The following is a 21,051-nucleotide window of genomic DNA, read 5'->3' as shown; positions in this document are numbered from 1 at the left end:
GAGCAAGGACTGAGGCTCAACCAATGATAGGCAAAACCTAGCTAGATCCAAACCTACTATATATTTATGTACAAGTTTTAGAGGCCTGTTTACCTTGGGTTGGTTTTCTTTGAGTGAGGATTGAATGAAAGCACGCTTATCTTTTCAGATGCTAGTCATTAATGGCTATCATCCCTCTCATTCTACTAGCTAGGTCAGGTATTTGACTGGATCTGAATTCTTCTTGCACAGCCCATCTATAAGAGGGGTCCGGGTTTGATTTTTATTTTTAAGAATTCAAGGATAGACTCAGTCACTAACTATATATTCTAGCCGTATTCTTTTGAAGGTGGAAAAGTAAAATAACAAAAGAGTAAAAAAATATCAATGGATGAGCTATTTTTATATTGTTGGATTTATTAAATGGTACGTCCGTTATGAAAAATCCGTATCCAAAACATGACCCGTTATAAAGAGGTGCTGACCCGTTATGAAGAGGTGCATTGGTTTTATATAAACCCTATCGTTCTGTCTCTTAATATCTCTCTGAAAAACGTGTGAATAGTGACAGCCAATTAAAGAGAAAAAAAAATAGAGAGCACCAAGAAACACTCTGTTAATACTAAGGGCCTTAGGTCGTGAAAAACGCAGGGCTTCCGACTTCCGGCTTGTGATTTCTTGCATAACCAGTAATACTGCTACGCTCGCAAGATCCGCTTCCGCACAAAGATTAACAGAGTAATTTGTAAGTTCTATCCGTTAATTTACACATATTTTGGACAATTTGACTATTCCAACACCTTATGAAATAGATAATTAATTCATAATAAAATAGAGAAAGAACCAATTTGTAAAAATTAAAACTCAATTTCACTTTTGTTAATTGCTACAATTTAAATTAAATTTATCCCTATTCAGCTACAATAAAAAAATATATATATATATTCCAATCATTTTTATTTTTTCCTCACCGGCCGCGGCCGAACATGCAATAATGATTTGTATTGTATTCCTCTTTGAACAGGTGACGCAGCAGCATTTGTACTGTGTAGTGTCTCTCTGTATGTTTATAGTATGTTTTTTTAATCTTGTTCATTAAAAAAATTCACATGTGCTTCATTACTCGGACCCAACCAAATATATCCTTTTCAAATCGTCAATCACTGTGTCATTTTTATTCTCTTCTCATCATCTTTGCTATAAAGTGGGTTCTATATCGTTTTCAAATATAAAGTAAGCATTCCTTTTATTAATTTATTTGACTCGGATTGACCAGATTGTGATCCAACAATCTGAATTCAAACTCAAACGGGGAGAGAAATAGAGAATGCAGAGGATCCGGGCTCGCTGAGTCACAAAAATCATGTTGTCTTGTCTCTGTCTCTGTCTCAGCCTCAGCCTCTCCAGCCCAAAAGGCCAATTTCCCGTCCGGATACCTCATATTGTTGTTATACTGTTGAAGTCCGTTGAAAAGGAAAGCTCCGCGGCCGCACTTTATGTCACTTGTGGTGTGCCTAACCATGTAACGGGTCGCTTCATGCAACCATGTAAATCTTTTTCTAGTGGGAGATTTGACATTATATGTTTTTTTACAAGTAACTTTTTCATCTTTTCAGTTAACCTTTATTCAATTAATAGAATTTGGTTGTGATAAAATCTTGTGCAACTTTTCTAGAATGGGGTACAATAATCAATGTTACAAAAATTTCAATAAATGACTCGATACACGATGAGATGCATATATATGAGTTGCAAATATCAAACACGGAATAGAATAGAATATAGAAGCTCGGCAGTAAATGCTCTATACGTCTGCTCCAAATCATTGAACTCCATTTTGGACTTGAATTTATTGCATTGGTGTTTAAATTAATTTAATGCCAACTTTTTTTCTTTTCTTTGTTTATTGATTCAGAGTTGCATATATCTAAATATGGTTTCTCAAAGAAACAGAACCTCATGTCACATGTGGTACTTTCTGTTACATTTCATTTGTTTTATTATGAGTTCAAATAAATTTGTGCTAGCGTTACTTTTGAACTTTTTTGGTACTATAAAGATTATAGAAATTGGCAATTGCAAATTTTTAAATAAAATTCATTGATAATTGGCAATGATCCGGACATGATTCTTAACTGAATGAGAAATATGAGAACTATTTTTTTATATAATAGTTCAAATCGATATGTCTTTTGTACGAGAGGTCGTACATTTGAAATTAAATAGAGAAAACTTTATAAATATTTAATATTACAAAACTTGAAAAAATCTTTATTTTAGAAAAATTGAATGAGAAATGTACCAAGGTTTTATATTAATTCATTAAGTGAAAAAACACTATAATGAATCACATAGCACACATTTATTGCTTATTGGTTTCTCAAAAAAATGTGGAATTTGCATTACATCATGTTGATATTCATAGATTACATGGTTCATAATTAAATATTATCATTTTTTGGAAACGAGTGGAGGTACTAATCAGGGGGGCGTAATACACGTCCTTTTTAGTTTGAATGAATAATACTTTTATTATTTTATAGATATTTATAGTTGAAAAGTTTGATTCCATCTTTATCTTAAAAAGTTTGAGAAATGTAGTAATATTTAACATAATTTTCTTTGTAATGGAAAATTAAAGTTCTACAATTTCTAAATTTGCCACCACAGACAGAGCACACATGTATTACAGATTGAGAAAAAAAATATGGGAACATGCATTACACCATATTGATTTTTATATATGACATAGATCTTATTTATCGATGAACCACGAGCGAAAATATTTTTTTGAATAAAAATTGAAGGTCAAATTACCCAACTATTTAATACCTTTGTTATTATAATAAATAATTTTTTTCATCTGAATTTTTATTTTTTAAAATATTGGCAGAAACTACGAAATTGTGAGTGGAAAAATCGATCTCTCGATCTTTGGATACAACAGTTTTAGAACTTCTACCTAACCAACTGTGCTACCTCTCCTTTCTTTTTCATCTGAATTTTGAACCCATTATGTACTTTTGTCACCAGATCAAAGGCTAATTTTTACTGGCAAAAATATTATCCATTAATTCGCATATTATGATTTTTTTTTTTTACAAACAAGTGGAGGTAGTTATTGGTGAGTGGTACAAGTCATTCTCAGTTTGAGCCCACTCGGTGCAATTTAATTGACTATTCAATAAATTTTGAAAGTTTGACCACTTTGTAGTCTCATATTCTTCTTTGTTATATTTTTTCCTATACTTTATAATCTTTCATTTTTTTTTTATTATGTTCTTGTCATATTCTGATGCTTTTTGTGTGGAATTTAGATAAGAAATATGTCCCGTCAGAGTTCTTATCCGCTGTGATATAACACCACCAATAGTGAGTAGCCTAATAAAAAAAAATCTATTAATGATTGCAATTATGATGAAATTTTTGTGGTGAGGGTTTTAATTTGATTAGAGCTTCACAGATTGTATCACAAATTTAACATCTTTTATGACAATTTACAGAATTAATTTGAGTTTAATCAAGTCAACTTTTTTTGAAGGTCAGTGATTTTTATACCAACTAACTATTTCATTGATAAAAAACATATTTACAATGAGTCAAATGACCGCAATTTCTAAATTTGTTTTTTTATTCTCATAAAATATAATATAGTATTCTAATCCTCATCTCGCTCCGCGATCGGATCCGCTTCTTCGACTGCCGCCGCACTCTGACGGCAACTGAATTTACTTACCGTCGCGCTCTAACCGAGATGTTGATCACCATAATACTTTAATCGCCATCTCGCTCTACCACCGGATCCGCTTCTTCGACCGCCGCCGCGTTCCGACAACGACCGGATTTACTTACCGTCGCGCTCCAATCGAGATGTTGATCACCCTAGTGCTATCTCGCTCCACAACCGGATCCGCTTCTTCGACCACTGCCGCGCTCCGACGACAATCGAATCTACTCATTGCCGCATTCTTATGAAGATATGAACTCTACGCTCTGAGCTTCGACGATACCGCACTCCCGGCTCCGATCGGCTCCGCTCGACTTCGGTTCCTCCCCCTCTCTCATTCTCCTCTCCGTTCAAGAAGGTAGAACCGAGAGAGAGGAGAGATTTGTGTCAAGAATAAAGACTACAAGAAGTGGTAAAGTTGAATAGAAAGAAGAAGAGAAGAGAGTTGAGGTGTGGCGGCTGTGTAGGACTAGCAGATCAATCAAGTCAACTTAATGGTTATATAATTTTTTATTTAATTTGAGCATCATGGGGTGTCAGTAGTGTATTAATTATCGGGCAGGGCCGGACGGACCGGGCATACCCGGGCACGGGCACGGGTATCTCGGGTAGACGGGTACCACGGACCGGGCATCCTCGGGTTTTTTTTTCTCAAAAACCGTGCCCTGCCCGTCCTATACCCTTGCCCGCAGTACCCGCGGGGGGGTAGGGCGGTCCGGGTAGGGGCCGGTCCGGTTTTTTTTTCTGTTTTTTTTTTTACAGTGTCGTACGAATATTAATACGTGTTTATAATTCAACTTTTAAAATATAAATAGACATAATAGTTCAATATCAAATAGTGTAAATATATATACACATTTTAATTGCTTATGTAATTATATCTTTCCTATAAAAATAAATAATACCTATATACAAAACAAAATAAGAAAATCAAAAGATAAAAATTTCATTGGTTGTGAATTAAAGTCATAAATACTCAATTTTGAAAGTAAAAAATTAATTGAGATAAATGAAGGAAAAATAACATTGAAGTAAAGGAAATTACAACTGGCAACTGATAGCTCGCATTTGAAAATAAAAATAATACAACGTTGAGATAATCATAATTGGAATCAGAGTTCCACTGCTTCTTTCGTTTTCTCTTTTGCCTGCTTCGCTTAGACTTGTCTAAGGCGCAGGGTGGGCATATAAAATGCTTGAACCTTATATCCTCCCTTGTGCGTGTTGGGTAGGCGCTAATGCAGGAAGGGTGAAAAGCTTGCAAACATTCCGCGCAACAGAACATCTCACTCCTCTTCCCATATTGGTGACAGGGATTGCAAAAATCCACCGGTTCTTTGTTTGTACGTTGTTGGGACTTTTCACGAAGGTTATTGGGGTTTTCTTCTTTCATAAGTTCCTTGAGATCTCTTGAGCGGAAGTAGGGGAGGGCTCGTGTACGAGATTCTGCTGAGGGCTCTGCAATCGGGCTGAGAGCTCCCGTATGAGATTCCATTGTATTGGCACTCATTCTTAATAGAATAAATCTAACCTATTCAAAACAAATAAAATTACTTCACATATTCAAAAAAATAAATCTAACATCTTTTATTAACCTATTAAAAATAAATCCGAATTTCAAAAATAAAATCTAACCTATTCAAAACAAATCAAATTACTTCATATATTCAAAAAAATAAATCTAACATATTTTATTAACCTATTAAAAATAAATCCGAATTTCAAAAATAAAATCTAACCTTTCCAAAACAAATCTAATTACTTCACATATTCAAAAAAATAAATCTAACATCTTTTATTAACCTATTAAAAATAAATCCGAATTTCAAAAATAAAATCTAACCTATTCAAAACAAATCAAATTACTTCATATATTCAAAAAAATAAATCTAACATCTTTTATTAACCTATTAAAAATAAATCCGAATTTCAAAAATAAAATCTAACATTTTCAAAACAAATCTAATTACTTCACATATTCAAAAAAAAAAATCTAACATCTTTTATTAACCTATTAAAAATAAATCTGAATTTCAAAAATAAAATCTAACCTATTCAAAACAAATCAAATTACTTCATATATTCAAAAAAATAAATCTAACATCTTTTATGAACCTATTAAAAATAAATCCGAATTTCAAAAATAAAATCTAACATTTTCAAAACAAATCTAATTACTTCACATATTCAAAAAAATAAATCTAACATCTTTTATTAACCTATTAAAAATAAATCCGAATTTGAAAAATAAAATCTAACCTATTCAAAACAAATCTAATTACTTCACATATTCACAAAAATAAATCTAACATATTTTTTAAACCTATGAAAAATAAATCCGATTTCAAAAATAAAATCTAACCTATTCAAAACAAATCTAATTACTTCACATATTCACAAAAATAAATCTAACATCTTTTTTTTAACCTATTAAAAATAAATCCGAATTTGAAAAATAAAATCTAACCTATTCAAAACAAATCTAATTACTTCACATATTCCCAAAAATAAATCTAACATATTTTTTAAACCTATGAAAAATAAATCCGATTTCAAAAATAAAATCTAGCATCAAAACAAATCTAATTACTTTACATCTAACAAATCTAACATAAACTAAATAAATCTAACAAATCTAATTACTTAACAAATTTAACAAATCTAACATAAAAATATAAAATAAATCTAACAAATCTAAATATCTAATTACTCAACATCTAATAAATCTACATAAACTAAATTTACTCTACAAAAATAAATTAATCTAACATGAAATAAATGTAACATTTAAATCTAGCGGAAAAATCTTGTGGGAGGTGCCGAACTTCGTAATTTCGATACCTTCGTAATTCCGTTTCTGTATTTGTAGAAGGAATTAAATTTACAACTATATATTATTTTTGAACAATAAATTTAAAATTTGAGAATAATAGAAATTTAGATTGAGAGAATGAGAATTGAGATGGAGATGTGAAAATGAAGGGAGGAAGAGGGGTATTTAAAGAAATTTTGATTGGAGGGATAAAATTTAAATTTAAATTTTTTAAATAATAACATAAAAAAAAAAAAAACTTTACATCCCATCCGGTCGGTCCGGTCCGGTCCGGGTGGGTCCGGCTGGTCAGGTCCGGATGGGATGGAACCGGGTGGGAGGGAATTGTGGGTTTTTGAATTTTGAATTAAAGTATATGGGTACGCGGGTAAGGGTAGTCGGGTATTCGGGTAAGGGTAGTCGGGTACGGGTACGGTCGGGTACGGGTATGGTCGGGTATTTGTCCAAAAATAGCGGTCTGGTCCGTCCTTTGCCCGTACCCGCCTACCCGCGTACCCGATCTATACCCGGGCTCGGGTATAGGCGGGCAGGGTCGGGTGTACCCGACTGGGGCTTTTTTAAACCTCTAGGTGTCAGATAGGTTTGATTAAGATGATCTTAACTTTAGATCAATTTGATGTTCTGATCCTTCAAATTGGATTGATTCCGAGCTCGGATCATCTAAAATCTGATTGATCTGCTAGTCCTAGAAGTGCAAAACATTTGCATATCTTTCAGAATTGTTCTTTAAGTCATAGATCAGAGGATTCAGAGCATTCTTCTTGCTCTTGGCACTATTCTCTGTGCAGTTAATTCTGTTGTGCATTACAGCGGGATTTAAAACTTAATTGGATAACCACTTGACGTGGGACCCACGACAACGATCTGCATTAATTGTTGCGTCTCGCACTTCTAGCAATTCGTTGAGAATTCACGTGCAGATTTTTATTTTTTTCTAAGAAGAAAGAACTCGTGGAAATATATTCATCGGTATTCAAAAAGATTACGGCCGATTGAATATAAAAATACTGCATAAGTATTATAACAAAACATCGAGTCATATAGAAAGCCATCTAGAAAGATGACGAGGAAAAGCAAATTACCCTTTTTGAAAGAATTTGTAGAAAATATACAGCATTCCTCGGAACTTTTTCAATGTCCATCTTAACATAGAGGAAGCTTTTATTAAAGGGAAGAAAAGGGACAACGAAAATAAAACATAGCGTTTCCTTCTCTTCTTCTCCGCAAAATAGCGCGTACTTTTCACTCCTTCGATTCTCTTCTTCTACGGAGCAGGTGCATATGCTTGATCAGATGAGGTCTGGCAACGTCGTAACTTTCGTATAGTGTTTTCTTCTTTCCCTCTCTCCGCGTACCCTCTTCTCGAGCTTAATCTTAGTATCTTAGTACACTTTAAAGAGTGTCTTGTCATCTTTATAATTTTTAAAAAAAAATTGAAATTATATATTAAAATTGAATTGAATTGAATTTTTTTTATGTTTTGATATACTTTTAACCTTTCCTTATAAATATTAAATATTTAAATATTTATTTATAATTTAGTGGTTAAAGTTGCTTATTGCCGTTGTAAAAGACTTGAGTTTAAATTTTACCACATTATCCATTTTTATATTTCAGCTAGGGGTGGCAACGAACCGAACCGAACTTACCTTAGGTTTGAGTTTGGTTTGAATTAATTTCGAACCGAACCTGGTTTGATTCGTTTCGAACCGAACCCATTTCGAATCGAATTAATTGCGAACTACACATTTTTCGAATCGAACCCAAATCGAATCACGAACTAAATTATTTTTTAGCAGTCCTAGTTATACCGGTAGTTTATACATTAATTTTTTCTCGCGGGACAATTCACATGACTTTCTTTTACCGGTATGAACTATGAAATGAGTGTTTTTAAGTTAAAAAATTGTTCATGAAAAAATACATCAAAGACGGCTTTCCTGGTATAAACTATGAGAGACGATCAAAGAGAGAGGAGAGACAGTCATCTAGGCTGGAGAGAGGAGTGACAGCTGGGGAGACAGCCAGTCGCCGAGAGCGTTGACTAGATTTTAGAGCTAGAGGGAGAGTGAGTTAGGGAGAGGTGGAGAGAGAACTAGGTTATTGAGATTTGAGAGCGAGAGAGTGTCGGCTAAGTTAAATTATGACTATCTTGGATTTTAATTTCATCAGGTAAATGGACAGCTGATGTTATTATGAGATTCGAACCATAAAAATGATCGAACCCATTTCGATCGAACCAGGCTAGATTTGGGTTTGGTTTGAATTAATTCCGAACCGAACCTAGTTTGGTTCGTTTCAATTCGAACCCATTTCGAATCGAATTAAACTCGAATCAAACCCGAATCGAATCACGAACCTCGAACTTGTTTGCCAGCCCTATATTTTCAGCTCGTTCTATTAAAATATTCTAATTTCGTCCCTGATTACTTCCTACTTATTTTGTGCAATAAGTCAGTGATCGGTTAATTTTTTATAATTGTTTTTGAAAGATATTTGAATTTAAGACAAGAAGTGGCATTGCATTACTAGACAAATGCTCTCAAATCAAACACGTCGTCAGGGTTACCAGTGTACTGAGCATTACCCAGCTATAGAGGGAATTCGGATAAATATTTCTGTTTGGATTCAGACCGTCTAAACAGAATCTGTATAAATATTTTTTGAAATCGACAATTGTCGGCATGGTTAATTTCTCAAATACCCTTCAAGAGTTTCTTAATTTCTTATTTACCCCTTAACTCTTTATTATATCTAATTTGTCCCTCAACTCTTCAAATTCTTTCTTTTTTATCCATTATTTAACAATTATGAAATTAACCATAGTTAAATGGCTGGTTAAAATTAAAAATGACAAAAATATCCTTTCTTTAAGAGGAAGTTGATCCGTCTCCTCCTTTTCCCGCGTACTCCCTTATTTTTCTTCTTCAACCTTGTTTTTCTTTTCCGTGCTCTCCCGCGCTTTTCTGATCTATCCAGATATCTTCTTAATTTTTCTTCTCCGTGCTCTCTCTTTGCCTTCTACGTCCTTGCAAATTTGTTTCTCGGTAAGAATTTTTGTCATTTCTCTCTGTGTTCAGAACATCAATTTCCCGCTAGGTTGTTTAGATTAGAATAATACCATCGAATTTCAGATGGCCGCTTGTATTTCGCGCTAGGTTGTTTATTTCTCATTAAGGACCGTTTGTATTTTGTGATTTTAATACCATTGAATCTTAGATTACAGAAGTTACGAAAGTATATTTCTAGAGTTTTATTCCTCATCAATTATTGTGCTGCAGTGATATCCATTAATTTCTCCTCTTGCATAAGTTGGTTGATTTGTTTTCTTTCCCATTTGCCTAGCTTTTTATTTATTTTCTTTCGTATGAATTGATAGTTTGATGCTAAGTGTTTTGTTAGTTTGTTGTTTTTGATACGCTTCATGGGATTTGATCTGAATTCAAAGGATTTGATGTTTTGTAATTTTTTGGTTTATAGGGGTAAAAGAGCAAAAGTTGATGTTTTCTGACTTGCTGGGATGTTTTTGAATTTTCTAATCATTTAATAACAATATTTAGTTGATTTGTTGTTTCAGAATTTTACAAGTTATATTTTAGTTGATTGGTCTAAGGGAGGCACCCCCTTACCTCAACAATTGACACTGGTTTATTTCAAGTAGCAGGTTAAGGTTTTATCAAGGTGTACCGTACCAGGTGCAGATTTCAAGTACCAGTTTCAGAATCGGCAAAAAAGCAAAGATTAAGATAGTGAAAATGTTCACATGGGTAGCATTAGGACCTGTAAAGGGTCTCATATTTTACTTGTTTGGTAGTTAGATTTTGGATTTTCAGCTTTAATTTACTTGTTTGATAGTTACTTATTTATTTTTCAGCTTTAATTTCATTCTAGTAATTAGGACCTTATTTTAACAGGTTACTTTTATTAATGCAATTCAAGCCAACGGGCATTCTCAAAATAAATAAATAAATAAATCAGGTAGCTACATCCAATTTAGCGGAGTTGGACTCCTACTGTATTTTTGTTTGGTTTTAATTGAATAAGAGAATAGAAGAAAATGATAAATTAAATATTTTCATTTATATAAGCAAAAGACGCAGAGGAGATTCAATTGGGAAAAAAAAGATGTTATGTCTAATGAGAAGCAAGTGATATTTCTTTCCTATCAAATCTAAAGCGTTCCCTATTTTAACCTATTTTAAAACGGTATAGATTTATAAATAATAATTTAGTTGATACTTAGAGGATCCTGATTCATTAAGGAATATATATGTTTTAATTAGAGGGCCACACAAGGATAAAATGGGAAAACATAAATTTTAGTAATGAGTAATTAACTCTATGGATAAAAAAGAAAGAATTTGAAGAGTTGAGGGATAAATTAGATATAATGAAGAGTTAAGGGGTAAATAAGAAATTAAGAAACACTTGAAGGGTACGTGAGAAATTAGCCCTATATTAAAAAGGTATGTGTATTTCACATCCTCTAAAGTAATTCAATTTTTGAGTTTAGATGTGTCCAGTACTCCAGTCCAGTGTCTATTCGGAGATAGCGCATGGGGCAGTATTATTTGAAGGATCCAGACCCTTTAAAATTCGTGTTAGAATATCTCGGACAGTTTGGATCAAAACTAAAAAGTTGGATTACTTCATGAGATCCGAATTCGTTTCACCTTTGATTGAATTGGCCTGAATTCAGTCTTTCGGATCAGACGGTCCAAATCTGAACAGAAATATTATGTTACCTCAGAGGATATGCACGGATTCGCTAGAGTCGTGTATTGGCGGAGCTAAAAAATATTTAAATGAAAGTCAAATATTAATATCAAAACGAATTCAAGGATTTAGTGAAACTCGTTTTGGAGGTAAATAATATAATATTTTTCATGCTTTTACGGAGTTTAAATATTGATTTTTTTAAGAAAAATACTAAATATGTATATATAATTAGATAAAAACAAAAAAATGGAAAACATTAACCAGAGTTGAAAGCTATTGAATCTAGAAGATAAAGAGAAACGTCACTTCATCTTCTTCTTTTATTAAGTATCAAGGCGGCTATAATTACATGCACAACCACTTCCCAAGTAACGCAAGAATTGGTCTCTTACTAAAATAGAACCCTACTTTTCTGAAACTCAGATCATACGATTAGAAAGAACAATCTGATTTATAAAAAAGAAATCCCTGAATAACAAATACAATTGATCTGAACTATTCATTTTAGATCATATGGTCCAAATTGGAATAGTAAGACCCTAATTCTACATAGTGATTTCATTCAAGGTCCAAACACCTATGAGCCTACTGAAAAAATAATGGACCAGTTATGTTATTATTTAGAAAATCCAGTACTAACCAACTGAGAATCAACAAAGCAAATAATAGATCCTATTTATTAGGTTTTACAACAATCCAAATCAAAAAGAAAGAATAGGGATCTTGCTATTGTTTTACACACACCTAATGTTAATCTTCAACCATAAAATTTTAATGACAGAAGGAAAATGGTAAAACTCCTCCTGATAACAATAAACTGTTTTATATTAAGTCAGATGAAAATTACCTCCTGATACTTAGCTTCATTGATTTCGGCAGATCCTTCCAATGCTTTTATTAGCTCTTGAATCATTTTGAAAATCATTGCAGACTTAAAATTAAATCCCCCCCACCATTTAATCACGTATCAAGCACTCTCCTTTTCTCCAAAGTTTGACAATTTGACAAAATGACAGTACATAATTTACCGCATATACAGCGAGCCAAATCAACAGCTTCAAATTTAAGTCATTGAGGGTATTCAAAATCAGGATCTAGGTCAAGTTTTCTCTTGAGTTGCGACCTGTCAGCACTGCGATGCAAAATTCAGAAATTTAGTTAACCTTCATTTAATTCCGAATAATAAGAAAGTGCACAAAGGGTCCTGATCAAGTCATTTTTATATAAAGGACAATAATATTGCTTGACATTTAAGTATAACTGTTTTAGTAGGGATACATTACCTTGATTTTACTAGTCAAAATTTAAACAGCAGTTTAATGGTCTCTCTCATGGGAGGTTATGGTACCAAATCATATGTTAATCATAAAGTGACAAATATCATAAATTGACAATAAGTAGATGTTTTCTTCTCGGGAGATTTAACACGCCAAAGAAGTTATTTTCTCTCAAAAAAAACGAAAAAATAAGATTTACGCAAAGCAACTATAATTTGCAGAAATTGCAAAAGGAAAATATTTCCAGTAGAATTTGCAATTGGAAGTCTCAGTTGTGCAACCAAAGACTATTAACCTTAAAAAACAAGGCAACAAAGAAAGAAAAAACAACAGGGAAGAAACCAAAACACAATAAACAAAACAATGGTGAAGTATTCAAACTGGTACAGAAGCATAAAGGTGGACCCGCATGGTAACAAAATTGCTAGTAATTCACTCATCAAATTTAAACAATATCAATTTCTTACCTTTTCAGAGGTGTCCTTGAGAAAGGCTTTGCCCCGAAAATCGCACCAACATCTATTGACATGGGTGCCCTGCTACTCTGAGCACCGGGGTCCCCTGTCAGCCTCGTACCCCTAGTTTGATGCTCGCCACTCTCGTGTTGCGCAGTCCCCTCTGACCCCTCTTGATTCAGCATTACCCTTCTGACCTTCCTCTGAGGAGAGAGAACCACTGGCCCGTCATGTGTCGGGTTAGAATCGGCTGGTATGATATCTCCCTTCTTTGGAGGTCTGGGGAGTGACAAGGGTTTTGTTGGAGCCGGTACAGATGTGAAGTACCTGAAATAAATTCATGTTGTAATCTCTTTTATAGGTGTAGATTTATGAACCTCCGTCAAACCATATAAACTATGGATATAGCATCCTCAATTGCCGGTATTTGGACGGTCCATTTTTTTTTCCAACTCAAGTGCAAACCTGAACATCTCTGATACAGACCGGTACATTAATTCTTTATTTGCTAAAATGGCTCACTACTTTGTCAATATTTATTGACTACATAAAACATGACATCAACTTTACTAACGGATGGTCAGTTGGTTCCTCTCAGATTTAACTACGATGTCACGCCAGAAATAGAATTTCCAATAACAACTGATAAGTTTATCAAAGCAGGTTCGGTCGGGGTTTCAACCAAGCATGTGTGAGACCCATAATTATTATTGAGAAATTTGAAATTCTATGGTATGCATGAATTGTTAAAAAGTCCATCTTCATTTGAAAATTGCAAAATAGCCACATGTTCTTCAACAACAACCAAGCCTTTAGTCCCAAACAAGTTGGGGTAGGCTACAAATGAAACCCAATCGTAGTCACAAAATAGGCAGTGCATTTACTTCTACCTTTAAGCATGACAGTTAACTAAACTCTGTATAAATAATGACAGTGTTGTTTGTTTTATTAATTTCATCAAGAACAGGAAACTTCATTGTAACTTACAGTAAGTGGCCATTTTTGCTATTTAACAACCCTAGGCCATCACACGGCCCACCCAAGAAAATGTTAATAACATGATGTGCATAACAGAAAAGCAGCATTATAGCATAGCACGCCCCATGGAACGATTTTTATCCAGATTTTTGTAATTAGATTTTTTATTTAGACTCATTATCAACCTAATTTTCTGAAACCATTTGTATTTAGCAGTGAACAGTACCAAATTATGAGACTAATGATTTGCCTGTAAAATCTGCGGTACTGAATCGAAAAGCTACAGTAGATTAATAGACAAATGACAAACTTATCGGTGCTTTATTTCAATGTAGGATTTTACTTAATTTCCCATAAACCACTGTGTCAAGCGTTAAAAAAAATCTACAGGCAGTATAATTAAGTGAGATGCCCTAATTGTCGATTTCTATCTTGGCTTTTGTTTAGATTTTCCTTCACCTGACTTTGCACATACTATTTGTTACAAACTTGCAAACAAGTGTGCTGAACCAATTTATGACACAGTAATGCTTTGCTATAATCCAAGGCTTTTAACAAACATAATACTTCCCCAACTTTTCATTTACATATCTGTTTGATATATTTTCACCCAATTTAGCAAAAAACCATTCTTATCAACAAAAATATAATTATTAATAAATAAATCCACAAGTACCATTTACGGCTATAGTCTGCACTAACCTGTGCTCGAGTGCTTGATGGGCGGTGATCCTTGCCTTAGGATCGTAGGTGAACATCTTGGATAGTAAATCCAAGGCATCATCGCTTGCCATGGGAAATAAAGTACGCAGAGGTGGCGCCGGAACATGCTGGTACTCCACATAATCTGGGAGGTACTGCATGTCAGGCCATTGAGACATCTTGGGGGTCCCAAAAGCCGCAAATATTTTGCCTAGTTGGTCTATATCACTTGAACCCTACATGTAAAATTAGAACAATTGTAACCAGCTATCAATCCATGTTTTAAGGCTAGTAATTGGCCGCCTTGAGTCGGGTTATACATATTATCAGAACTAGATTGGTCTAAATTGACCTGCCGATTGGTCATGAAAACCCGATTCGGTCGGGAGGAGGGGGGGAGGGGTGGGGTACACACCACAGAGTTTGCACTAAATGATAGAATAGTCCTGATAATGTCCCAACACCATAAAATTTCTTATGGTGTACACGAGACTTTTTTATTTTTCAACGAAAATACACTAGAAAATTATTTATAATTCAAGTGCTTGTCATGGTCAGCAAAACATAAGTGTTATCTGGAAATTTTTGTTGAGTAATGGAATGCAAGAAACCCCCCAAAAAATAAATATGTATGCCATGATCAAAGCTGCCAAACTACTACAGGGACTCGTATTGACCTGTGCCCAAATATAAAAAGAGCTATGTACACATTTTTAATCCATATATAAGTAAATTGAAAAAATAAAAAATGATGCAAAACCTGTAGAAATGGTCGCCTTAGAAGAAGTTCAGCAAAGATGCAACCAGCACCCCACACATCTACACCAGCACCATATTGTTTTGAACCAAACAACAGCTCAGGAGCTCTGTACCACCGTGCAAATACCTAGAACAAGTCGAAGGAAAATAGCTCAGTCAGTATTTAGTGTATTTTTAGAAGAAGGCATAAAATGAAAGGCTCAAGAAAAGGAATTTGAAAAACAAGCATGCCAGACTAATAAAAAATTGATCAGAAACCCACCAATGTGCGGGTCATTTCATCATGGAAAGAAAATTTATTGAAACTCGACAAAAAACACTTGAATTATTCTACTTGTTTCAAAACATAAACTTCATAAAAATTTAACATTGAACAATAACAAATTGAGCAGATCATTGTACAATAACAAATTGAGCAGATCATTGTACGTTATTTTCTGACCTAATTACATTCTACTTCATTGCTTATCCCATATCTCTTTTGCAAGGTGATGGTATACTTATTTCTTACCAAAACTGAGAACTAATTTTAAAAAATGAATTTACTCTAGCTCGAGTAATGCTTTAGAATATATTACAGAATATTAAGATGAATTTATCTTCTTCAATCACGACTATTAAAGTTGAAAAAAGAAATATATTTGTTTTCCATCTGTTTCCATTATGTCAAGAAATCAATATGTTATTGCCTCTCAAAAAAAAAAAAGGAACAATGCTCGATTCCCTTTTTCTTCCAGAAACAGCAAAAGCAGGAAGATATGTCCAAAATTCAGCAAAATTCCAAAATTATCGATGGATCCTCAATCATTTAGATAGACTGTGTATCAAATTTGGTGCAATTCAAAATTGTTTTTCACAAATCGAAGGCCAATAAAACTGAAACAATATTTTTTTCAAATTGCTCGAAAAATGACACATCGATTTTCAAAGCATCAAATTTGGTAGACAATTTATGCAAGTAATGAAGAAGAACATATCTAAAATGTCAAATAAGTTTGTTGTCAAATATAGGCTATCCCTAATTTATATTTGCAGCAATGCCCAAAGACCAAACTATGAAGATATGAGAAAGGTATATGTCATCAAATATTTTTTTTTTTACCCCATCTCGTAATGACAGCTGTTTCTTTTTCACTGGAACATTTAAATCAAACAATGACAGATACCAGCATATTTTGATGCAAGGAGTCGGAATATGCTGATTTTATTGTGAAGACAAAGACCTCCCTATTACTCAATTCTAATCGGAATGCTCCTTGCCATCACCAGCCCATACAATAATGGCAGCAGACGCGAGGGTTATCTCTTCAGGTGAAATTTCAGCTTTTTGTTTCAGCACAACCTCATTTTAAAAAACTGAGTGTATCTCCGCAAATAACCCAAAAGATGTGAGATACTATAAATAAGTGGAATGGCATATTGGATCTAATTTGCAAAAGATAAAATAAATTCATGCTTAACCATGCATTACGCTTACTTAAAATTCCTTACAAACTTGATCGAAAATTCGAAACAAAATTACATTTCAAGCTGTTCTTTCTTTGAATGAGCCATGCTATAGCTAAGTTGTGAATTATACATTGTAAGTGCCCTGCAGGTAACCCCAAACATTTCTACTGCTAGAATAAATGTAGATAACACCATTCCTTGGATTGCTATAATGGTAAAGACATATTGTGGTGCAAGTTAGCCAATTTTTATCCATACTTGTAATGACCACTTATTTCTTAACTACGAGGGCTGTTTGGCAAGGAGGGATGAAGTCCCCCTTAGTGCTTAGTCCATCTTAATCATGCTGAATAGAAGCATTTTAGTACGGATTAGGAGCTCAAAACTAGTCCTCCTAAGGGTGTGCTCCAGGATAGGGTACATAAGAGGAGGGGAGGGGAGGGGTGACAGGACCTGACCGAACCCTGTTTACTTGCTTCATAACACTAAATTTTGAGGAGAGGAGGGGAGAGAATGTCAACCCTATATACAAACTATTCAAATTTTGTAACCGTCAAACCGGGGTGTAGAGGAGGTAAACTCTTTACGCTGCCCCTCCCCCCTCCCCTCCTCTTCCCTCCCCTTTTCTGGAACACACCCTAAGGCTCCTTAAGCTGCATCAGTAATCCACATCCCCCATTTCTCTGCCGCATTAACCAATTGGACCTTGATACTAAGCAGGCATAATTTGGAATCCCTATCCCTATTTTGTATCAAAATTTGGAATTAAATTAACTTCACCTCTGATGCTTATTTTCTTAGATTAATTATTTGTGTAATTGCTAAGCCAGTTAAGTTTTAATAATACGTCTTCAGTTGCTACTTAATTGACCTAGTTCTGTCTCTAACTACCCATTCCATTTTATTACATCTCTTAGTTTTTAATTAATATATGTTTCTTATTATTATTTATACAGCTTGATTATTACTCTAATTATCTTTATCTTTCTATATCTAATTACTAGTTCCATTTTAGTACAACTCTTAATTTTGAATCAAACTATGTTTCTTATTTCTATTATCATTTTACTAAATTAAAATTCGATTAGTTCATAAAATTATTTTGTTCTGTGAAAACCTGATTAGTATAATTAGTTAATTAACCTTGTTATGTTAAAAATATAAGGGGTGAATTAGTGTTTGTGCCTATTATTATACTAGAATTCACTATTAATCCTTCATCCCTAATCCAATAATCTTACAGAACACGAGCTCAGTAGCAGAAATTAGAAATTAAATCTTAATCCTTGACTCCTTGATTTATGTTACCAAATGACACATATTATATTAGACAAGCCAAGGAGAATCAGATATTCAAATTGTTCATGAACAACCTGTTTAAGTTAATATTAAAAGAAGGGGGCAATTAAGTTATCTCTTTTGTTCAACTCAAAACATTACTTTCAACAGCTCAGTTCAACATTCAGATATCATAAGAAGGGTTGTCTGTACCAATAAGAAGATTTCTGGGTATTTAATCCTATTATTTCAATCAGAAAAAAAATAAAAGTCAAAACAAAAGATAGAATACTTGATGGGTGAACTTGGGATTAGGACTGCCATAGAGGCGCGCTAGTCCAAAGTCCGCAAGCTTAAGCTGCCCATCAGAAGCAATCAGCAAGTTGTTCGGCTTCATGTCTCTGTTAGAATTAAGAAATTGGAAGACAATAAGATCACTTAAATGTACTTGTCAAGGATTCATGAAGAATTGTAAATTGTTGGTCTTTCTTTTGGATGAATGTGCTTGCATATATCCCTCAAAATTCCCATGTTTTGTTTCATTTTCATTTCTTGTTAGATTTTTTGCTCTTTGATAGCGGCAAGATGGTGGTAGTTTGAGCTTTTGGGATAATGAAGATCAAAGAAACTTCCCTCTACTGAACTAGGTTATATTGATTGAGATTCGCAAAAATTTGGGCCTTACGTAAAGCCAGGATCCCACAGATTGACGGTTAAATAGAGTTGTGCTAAGCTAAATTGCTCAATTTGAGAAATCCACTAAGAGCCTGATGATATAATTGCTTTGCATACCGCACACGAGAAAAAATTACACCATTTACATGGAAATTGCAGTGTACAGTCTAGCTGGGATAAGACACAGGTGACAGGACTATTGAAGATTTAACATGTCTGATTGAACAAATAGTGTTTTAGGCATAGTTGAGTTACATCCACTTGATTAATTTTTCCAGTCTTCAATGTGCCTCAATTGCCTTCAATGAGTAAGGTTAATTCGGACCTAAATGCAAGACCAAGGTACAAATACCATAGATCTACTGCAAAACCAAATTACCAATACCATAATATTTTTGGTTTGTTGCCTAAAAAGTTGAACAAAGTGCATAATTCAAAATTACCTGTGTAGGACCCACTTCTTGTGGACGAAAGCTAAACCTTTTAATGTCATCTGGAGGTATGACTTTATATCAGCTGGTGATAGGACAATATTTCTATCCCTAATCACAGCCTCTAGGTCGCTTTCCATGAACACAAACACCAAATGCAAATTGCCCTTGTGGGGAAACGCATCAATCAATTCAATAATATTTGGGTCTTTCAATTCCTTCAGCAGCTTAATTTCTCGTAAAGCTGTAAAGTTGATCCCTTCTTTCTGGTTACCAAGCCGAATTTTCTTAATGGCAACTGTTTGTCCGGTCTGAAAAATAAGTAAATTTTGTGGAAGAATTCAGTTAAGGTTTATACATGTTAATCAATTCAAGCTTCAAAATTTTAATGATAACACAAGTTATTAAACAGATAGGAAATTATTGACTTAGAATAATAGCACCTAGTCTCCTGCTAAAAGTGAGAAGGTACGAACAATTCTAGAGTCGTTCAAGACGCTCTTACTAAAATTTCATGCAAATTGAGCTATTTTTCAAACGTATTGAGTCTCTAGGTACCAATCAACAGGAACTAGAGCAGTAAAAGAAGAAGTCCTTGTGAAAATTTACGAAACTAATTCACAGAGGCCTTTCCTCAAACATGTCAGATGTTTGAGGAAGATATATCAAACCTGGGTATCGGTTGCCTTGAACACCACTCCATAAGTTCCCTCGCCGAGCACTTCCTTCTTCAAGTACCGATTAACGATCAGCTTCGGCGAGTTGCTGGAATCATCATCGCCTCCTCTGGTGGTCATTGTGTCTCCGACCTCGCCCCCCAGTTGTACGAGCGGTGGCGTCTATAGGGGATGCGCAGTTCGCGTCGATCCTCTCATTCGACGAGAAAGTTACGACGCTCGTAAAATTCCGATTAATTTAAAGAAAGCTCGCAGGGAAGAGAAGTGGCGAGCTTGCTGCGGGTAGAGACGGTCGGGTAGGGTTTTTGCTACCGAATCAGAATAGATTTTTCTACCCTTTCAAAAGCCGAACTCGATTTACAGCAAAGCACGACTAGGTTGGTATGAATTCAGATCCACCCAGTACCTGACAATCAGATTCGGACCGTTTGTTTTAATTTGGTACAAATTTTAAAGATTTCGTAAATTATAATTTGATCACGGATTCGGAAAAAACCAAAAAAAAATGCACTTGTAGTTGTATAAAATAAATATATTTACATCATATACTTACACAATATAAAAAATCTCTATTCTCATTTAATATTCTAGTATCTCTCGACAACGAGGGTTTAATCTCCTTAGACAGACTTTAGCCTCCTTGGCTACTTAAGCTGGCCGAACAACAATGCCTTAGACAAGCTTAGAGCACATTTCTTAAACTTCCTTAGAGCAAATTCTTAAGGTAATAAAAACTCAAGTTTAGGGCACAGTGCCTCTTTAGAGCTCCTTTTTAGCATCTTTGTACACTCTAAGCTTCATTGCTCTAAGTCTTTGTTAACCGAATAACTCTTCCTTAACACAGCTTAAACTCTTAAGCTACAATACTTAAGGGTCGAACATGACCTATGTTATTAGGAAAAAATCATTTGACTAAATTCGACTCAGATACTCCGGAATTTTTATTTTTACTGTCTTATCAAATATTTTATTTAATTTTATTTTTACCAGGATCAGATTGAATATGTGATTCATTCGACTGGGAACCAAATCTTGGTAAAAATGAAATTCGCAGAGGAAAAAAGTTATTTAGTTTATTTTTATTTGTTTAGGACGGTAAAAATACAAATTTC

The 21,051-nt window shown here is 34.1% G+C and overlaps 1 protein-coding gene across 1 annotated transcript; it reads right to left on the bottom strand.

The window, feature by feature from the left end:
* Positions 1 to 11,913: 11,913 nt before the first annotated feature.
* On the bottom strand, positions 11,914 to 20,287 carry LOC144564975 (cyclin-dependent kinase D-1-like). Its single transcript, XM_078314582.1, has 7 exons — positions 19,934 to 20,287; positions 19,275 to 19,573; positions 18,449 to 18,557; positions 15,431 to 15,556; positions 14,671 to 14,906; positions 13,003 to 13,317; positions 11,914 to 12,390 (listed from the first exon to the last, which is right to left on the bottom strand). The coding sequence occupies exons 1-7, from the start codon at positions 20,057 to 20,059 to the stop codon at positions 12,327 to 12,329; spliced, it is 1,275 nt and encodes a 424-aa protein (XP_078170708.1). The 5' UTR covers positions 20,060 to 20,287; the 3' UTR covers positions 11,914 to 12,326.
* Between the last annotated feature and the right edge of the window lie 764 nt (positions 20,288 to 21,051).

This window comes from Carex rostrata, chromosome 14 (assembly GCF_964058835.1).
Source record: "Carex rostrata chromosome 14, lpCarRost1.2, whole genome shotgun sequence".
Lineage (NCBI taxonomy): Eukaryota > Viridiplantae > Streptophyta > Magnoliopsida > Poales > Cyperaceae > Carex > Carex rostrata.
Note: the sequence above shows the minus strand (reverse complement) of the source record. Positions and strands in the feature narration are given on the sequence as shown.

Coding starts and splice junctions, on each gene's coding strand:
- LOC144564975 (XM_078314582.1), bottom strand. CDS start 20,059: ATGACCACCAGAGGAGGCGATGATGATTCCAGCAACTCGCCGAAGCTG. Junction 18,558..19,274: donor AAGAAGTGGGTCCTACACAG/GTAATTTTGAAT, acceptor TAATTCTAACAG/AGACATGAAGCCGAACAACT. Junction 15,557..18,448: donor ATCCCAAGTTCACCCATCAA/GTATTCTATCTT, acceptor GACTTGTTCTAG/GTATTTGCACGGTGGTACAG.